The sequence below is a fragment of the Equus quagga genome, chromosome 11, assembly GCF_021613505.1.
Source record: "Equus quagga isolate Etosha38 chromosome 11, UCLA_HA_Equagga_1.0, whole genome shotgun sequence".
In the NCBI taxonomy this organism is placed as follows: Eukaryota; Metazoa; Chordata; class Mammalia; order Perissodactyla; family Equidae; genus Equus; species Equus quagga.
The window spans coordinates 110,717,097-110,724,171 of record NC_060277.1 but is presented as its reverse complement, the minus strand read 5'-3'; the positions used below and the strand labels follow the sequence as shown (position 1 = coordinate 110,724,171).

At 50.0% G+C, this 7,075-nt stretch overlaps 1 protein-coding gene across 1 annotated transcript in view; it reads left to right on the top strand.

Moving 5' to 3' along the window:
• The first annotated feature begins 840 nt into the window (after positions 1-840).
• PRPSAP1 (phosphoribosyl pyrophosphate synthetase associated protein 1) overlaps positions 841-7,075 on the top strand; it is a 39,519-nt gene continuing 33,284 nt past the window's right edge. The window contains exons 1-2 of the mRNA XM_046676685.1: positions 841-1,237; positions 5,055-5,107. Of these exons, the coding sequence (XP_046532641.1) occupies positions 1,068-1,237; positions 5,055-5,107 (223 nt within the window). The 5' untranslated portion in view covers positions 841-1,067. The remainder of the gene's footprint in view (positions 1,238-5,054; positions 5,108-7,075) is intronic.

Genomic DNA, 7,075 nt, shown 5'->3' with positions numbered 1-7,075 from the left:
CGCTCCCCTTTACTTTCTTCTTGGACCTTATTCAACAAGAATTGATTGTGTGCCCTGGGTCCCATAACACTGCCCTAGGCACTGGGAAACGCTAAGAAATACACGATCTTGCCCTAAGAGGGTTTCCATCCTAGTCGGGAAGACGGATGTTCACAAAGGTAAATAAAAATGCAAGCACCTTACATATACACGTACACTATCGTCGAGCGGGCAATGCGCGGCTTACTGCGGTTGAGGTGATCCAGAAAGACTACGTGGAACAGATGCCGCACGAGTGGGTCTCGGAGGGACAGGAGTACGTGGAAGCGGAGGAAGGAGGGCTTTCACGATTGGGAGCAAAGCAAGGACTGGCAGGAATGCCTTTGACCCGTTCAGGGAAACTTGCCTTACGTGCAGATACAAGGATGGAGTCTGGGGAATAAGGATCAGGCTCAGCGGTATACCGTCTTTTCGGCCTTTTAGAACATAACAGGCAACCAGCGCAGAAATCAACCCCGCCCTCCGCTTTCCAAATCAATCTCAACTGAGCGCATGCGCCTCGACGGGCGCTAGCCCTGTATTAGCATAGAGGCGCAGGGCTAGATCGTCAGCCTCCTTGGTGGCCGACATTTTGGATCCTGGCAGAAAAGTTGGAAACGGCTGGGACCACTACCAAGCCAGGCTGCGCCGCTCAAGAACGTGAGAGCAAAAGAGCTCCCGTGGGAGCGACAAAAGCAAGCCTCAGGGAGGATTCGTGGTGCTTCTCTCGCAAGAAGAAGCTTTTAGAGAGTTGCCCACCGCCCTGCCCTCATCTGAGATGGCGACTCTGCGGGCGCTCTAGCCAGCGCCTCTCGCATTCGCCGAGGGGGCGGTGGCCTGGTCGCTGGTTCTGAGGCGGCTGCGGCGCGGGTCCGGCGGCACAGATCCGTGGTTTGGGTCCGAGAGGGCGAGGTCTCAGGGCTTTCCGCTCCTGCGCCGGGCGGCTCGACACCCTGCCCGCAGGATCCCCGAGCCTCGCGGCCGCTCAGTCGTAACCGCGCCCGGTGCAGCCCCGCGCGGGCCGGCTGTAACCGCGCCTCGGGCGGACGATGCCCAAGAAGCTGCTGCTGCTGCCCCCGCTGTCGGCGTCCTCGGCTTTCCGCGCCCCGCGAGCCCGCCCCGCCGCCCGCCCGGCCATGAACGCCGCCCGCACCGGCTACCGAGTCTTCTCGGCCAACTCCACGGCCGCCTGCACCGAGCTGGCCAAGCGCATCACCGAGTAAGGGGCGGGAGCGGCGGGGGCCGGGACGTCCGAGGGCCCCGGCCGCGGGGCCACCTTGTTCCTCTTCTCCGCGACGTCCCCCCCTCCCCCCGGTGAGGGCTCATGTGGCCCCGTCGCCCTGCACCTGCGGGAGGGAGTGGCCGAGTGCTGCCGTTTGGGGGCTGGACAAACGCTTGGAGGGGACAGAAGGCGCCCCCACCCCCAGTGCTGCGGTTCTCGGGCTCGTTGACCTCGCCCCCGCCGCAGCCGCGTCACTTGGCCCGCTCGCCTTCCGTTCGTCCGCCCCCGCCGCCCCCCGGGGCGATGGGGACGATTCTGTCACCGCCCGAGTGGGCGCCTGGGAGAGACGGGCTCCGGCTTGGACTCCGTTTCCCACGGTGGGAGTTGACCTCGGAATCCGGGCATCGCCGTTTCCAGGTCTCCCGGAGGAGAGGGAGGCCCCGACGGGGCGGGCGCGGGCGCGGGCGGTGGGGGCGGCCGGAGGGCCCTGCGGGTGGAGGGCCCCGGAGGCCAGCGGGACGGGCGGCGGGAGGGGTCGGGGAGGGCAGCGAGAACGAGGCAGCCCCTGGGAGCGGTTTGTCGGAGCTGCTGATGGAAGTGATAGGTCCGACCGTGCTGGAAGCGGCTTTAGATTCCATCAGGTGTTGCAAGTAGTCTTTGCTTTTTTGCGTCTTTTTAATCCAAGGAAGCCTGTCCTCTCTAGTGGCCTTTGGGGTCCGACTGCTCTGAGATGCCTTCCCAGTCTTGCCCCTTTCTCTGTCTGACACTGGGCAGGAGACTTGATTTTCCTGAACTTCCTTGGTAACATCGGGATGATTCTGTGTGTTGGGCAGGAACACTGTGAGCATGGACAAAATAATGTAGATGAAGCATCTGGCAGAGCAGAGGCTCCCTATGGCCCTCCGGATAGTACCTGCTTCCTGAGTGGCCTCTTCTAGTTAGCTCTTTTGGAGAATCCCAGAGCGCTAATGTGAAGGGGGAACCTTATGAACCCTTTCCAAATAAACTACTTACAAATATAAAATCGGGATCTTGTCTTTTAACATGTAAAGTCATTTTCACATTTTAAACAGTTTATATTAGAGTTCCTCTGTGAATTTTTCAGAGTTGAATAGTCATGTGCCATATAACGACATTGGGTCAACGTGGACCACGTATACGACGGTGGCTTCATAAGATCGGTCCCATGAGGCCTAGGTGTGTAGTGGGCTACACCATCTAGGTTTGTGTGAGTTCGCCCTACGATGTTCACACAGTGACGAAATGGCCTAATGAAGCAGTTCTCAGAACTTATCCCCATGGTTAAGCGACACATGACTGTAATTGCACGAATATCTTTTTAAATTGTAAATGGAGATGTAGAGAAGAAAGGGGAAACTTTAGATGTATTTTCTCAGTAATGCCTATTTTCAGTGGGAGTTTTAAGTGAGAAGAGTGTAAAAAACCCAGTCTTTTTGCAGTCTGCTACCACATTTCTAACCCCTGATCATTTATCTTTTTTTTGAGACCAATTAAAATGCTAACTTTAAGTATAAAGCTGGTGTTTGTTTATTTTGGGTCAGATTTACGCATTGACCTTGCCGAGAGAGCAGAGGGAGGAGGCACTGCCCCTCAAAGGTGGATGGTTTTGCTGTTTAGGTTTTTTTCAGGTTCTTGCCTGCCTGGTTCCAGAAAGATTTTAAGTTACTATAGATAATACATATTTGTAAATGGTGCCTTTATGTTTCATCTGTTGAGTTTCTGAGTAAAATTTTCTTTGAAAAAAGGGTTTTACCTCTAAACAAAGTTCGAAGATCAGTAGATTAGATGACCCCTGAGGTTACGATGCTTGAGCTCCTTGATTTCCTTCAGGTCTAAGCTTCAAGTAGGGGTCCTTTGATTTACTTTAATCAATGAGAAAGTTAGGTGCATTACATTCCCAGGGTATGTTAGTTACATGTGTGTGATAGTTAACCCCAAGTAGCCTTCATCCAGCTTCCACATTTAGTGACCTTTTTTTTTTTAAGATGGGCCCTGAGCTAACATCTGTTGCCAGTCTTCCTCCCTTTTTTTTTCTCTTCTCCCCAAAGGCCCCCAGTACCTAGTTGTGTATTCTAGTTGTAGGTCCTTCTGGTTGTGCTGTGTGGAACATTGCCTCCGCATGGCTTGATGAGTGGTGCTAGGTCTGCGCCCAGGATCCGAACCAGGGAAACCCCGGGCTGCCGCCTGGGCCGCGGAAGCGGAGCGCACAAACTTAATCACTCGGCCATGGGGCGGGCCCCAGCAACCTTTTGTTAATCTTGTTTCATCTACGCCGCCTATCTTTCACCTTTTTTTGCCTGGAGTATTTTTTTAAATTATGGTAGGACATACATAACATAAAATTTACCTTTTTAACCATTTTTAAGTGTACAGTTCACTGGCATTAAGTACGTGCACAATGTTGCGTAACTGTTACCACTCTGCATTTGCAGAACTTTTTCATCATCCCCAACAGAAACTCCATGCCCATTAAACACTAATTCACCATTCTCTCCTCTTCCAGCCCCTGGTAACCTGTGTTCTACTTTCCATGTCTAAGAATTTGCCTATACTAGGTACCTCCTAGAAATGAAATCATGCAATATTTGTCTTTTTGTGCCTGACTTACTTTACTAGAATAATTTTTTCTTTTTTTTTTTTCAAGGACGATTAGCCCCAAGCTAACATCTGCCGCCAATCCTCCTCTTTTTGCTGAGGAAGACTGGCCCTGAGCTAACATCCATGCCCATCTTCCTCCACTTTATATGTGGGATGCGTGCCACAGCATGGCTTGCCAAGCGGTGCATAGGTCCGCACCTGGGATCTGAACTGGTGAACCCCAGGCTGCCAAAGCGGAACGTGCAAACTTAACCCCTGTGCCACTGGGCTGGCCCCTAGAATAATTTTTTCAAGGTTCATCCATATTATAGCATGTACCAGAATTTCATTCCTTTTTAAGGCTGAATGATATTCCATTGTATACCTGACTGGAGGTTTTTGGGGGTTTTTTTTCCTGATTTTTCTCCCCAAATCCCCCCCAGTACATAGTTGTATATTTTAGTTGTAGGTGCTTCTAGTTGTGGCATGTGGGACACCGCCTCAGCATGGCCTAACGAGCCTAACAAGTGGTGCCGTGTCCGTGCCCAGGATCTGAACCCTGGGCCACCGAAGCAGAGCACTCGAACTTAACCACCCGGCCACGGGGCCGGCCCCCATGACGGGAGTACTTTTAAACAGATTCCGCCCCTATGTCATATCATTTCACTCCTAAAAATGGTAATGCTAAGCGATAAGAACTAAAAAAACCTACACCACCATTAATTCCTTAATAACATCTAGTATCTAGTCCTTGTTCATATTTCCCTGATTGCCTCAAAAATTGCTTTTTTACACTTGGTTTGTTCTAATCAGGATCCAAAGAAGATACACAGCTGTATTTGGTCAATGGCACTGAAGTCTGTGTGCTTTTGACAGTTGAGGCATTTACCTCTGGCCTGTGTTTCTGGAATTGTTGCTAGTAACCAAGCATTTGTTTGGGAATGATTTTCCAAGACAATTATTATTCAAAAACCAACGAACTAGACCTTGAACTTTGCCTGTGGACGGCAGTAAAGCAGCGTGTCACAATGGTGAGCACTCGGAGCTGCTGGCGGCGTGACAACGGGTTTTTAGTTCTTAACAAATTAAACTTTCCAAATAGTTTTTTGGGAAAGAATGCCAGTCTAGTTGTTTTAGTCTTTTTGTTAACCATATGCATGTAAACTGGAGCTCTTTAAAAAAGAGCGCTCCTAATTGCCTTTTTTACCCCCTATAGGCGGCTCGGTGCTGAATTGGGGAAGTCTGTGGTATATCAAGAGACCAATGGAGGCAAGTTAAAATTACTTCTTAAACACCCTTTGTTCTCTAAACTCTGTTTAATTGGCTGGCATGTTTTTAAAAGGCAGATGTCACTCATGTTCAACACAGAAACCCCTTTCTCTTAGCGTTAGAGGTGTAAGTGGTCATTCCATGCTTCCTTTACGTCCTGTCTTCTTTGTTCTCCTCTCAGTCTTCTTTCCTCCTTTTCCAAGATAGTGCAAATGTCCTGTTGTTTTAGAATGAAAAGAGGAGAGCTGTAGAGAATAAGTTCTTTCTTCTATATTGGGCTGGATTTGATAAACACTTTTTACGTCTGTCTGTCTGTCTCATTAGGTTATCAAATGGCGTCAAGAGCCATCTGCTTTGAGTTCATCTCAGTTTTTCTCTCAGGTCTCTTGTAGCCTCTCACCGTGGGTTAGTAACCCGTTTTTGCTGCCATCTGGGTTTCTGTGAGAGCTGTCACATTAAGTGATAATGCTTGAAGGCACTTTGTTGATGGCCCGTGTCCTGGGAATGCTGCCTCCTAAATCTCCTAGTGGGGCCATATACTTCAGGTTACAATGCCCTTATTCATTGTGAAGACAAGTTAGTATAAAATAATCTGGAATTCTTTTTGCAGAGTTGAAAGCCTGGATTCGTGATTCCGTGCTTCCTTTTCTCTTTCTAAGGTGTAACCATCTATGGTGTGAGGAGCTTGAGGGGATAAATTACTAAGACCTGATGTTTAGGGATCTGAAAAGTCAAAATATTTGAAAAGGGAGAGATAATTTAGTGGATAGTTTAATGGAAAGCACACATTTCCAGGGAGTGCGTAAGTTATAATTATAGTTAAAAAATTATAATTAAAAAAATGTGTGTTATAATTAACCTCAGATATCCTTCCTCCAGCCTCCACGCATAGCAACTTTTTACTTGGTGCCTTTAGAAACTTAATCTCCTGCCGGGGTGAATCAGGAGATGTCAGTGTTTTAAAAACTTGCAGATGAACGCAGATAGGTGAAACAGTCTATTTAGGGTTAGATGTTTTAATTCACAGTGGTGGCGTTCGAGGCTCTCGTGAAACGCAGCTCTCCGGGAGGAGGAGGTGGTTTAAGAAGACCTTTGCCTCCGTTTCCATGCCCGTTGTTCTCGGCCTCCTTATCCCTCTCTCGGGCTGTTGGAGTAGCTTCCTAACAGGTCTTCCTGCCTCCGTTTTCAGCCTCTCTAGTCCATTCTACTCACTTCTACCACAATATTTCGAAAATACAAATATTTTTGACTTATTATTGCCTAAAATCCTGTAGGCCAGAGTCCAGTCTCCTTAGCAATGGCGGGGGGCCCTTTGGGATTGGAGTTCTGCCCACCTCACCTGCCTTGTCCTCCTCATGTCCATCAGCCCATCTCGCGCACTCTGGCTCAAGTGCACATCTTCAGTCTGACCGCTTCTCACTCCCCCACTGCAGCTGCTCTGGTCCAGCCTCCCATCTGTTGCTTGCCTGACTCCTTCAGAAACAACTGGAATAGTCTCCCTAGTGTCACTGTTGCCCTGCCACAGTTTCTCTACACAGTAGCCCCATCCTGTCACCCCTCGCATCCTTGAATCCTGCAGTGACTCTCCCATCACCCTTAGAATAAAATCCAGACTCCTGCATGGTCTGGCCCCTGTGGCTACCTGACCTCCACTCTATCTTTCTCCTCATTCACTCTGCTTTCCAAGTGGATGACTCACTGCCCCTCTGCCTGGCACCCTCTGCCCCCATGTCCTTGCATGTTCCCTACTCCCTTCCTCACTGCACATTCCAGCTTGCACTGAGGCCCTTGTTTCCGGCCCTGTTATTTCTCGTTCATCACGGCTGGTCTTTCTCTGCAAGTGGCCCGGAGAGTGTGCCAGCCTTTGCTGTTGCATTGCCTCTCCTGGGTCAGTCTTCACCCCCTTGTCCAGGTCATCCACTTTGGGACCCCAGCACAGGGCCTGGCACAGAGGAGGCCTCAGTGTTT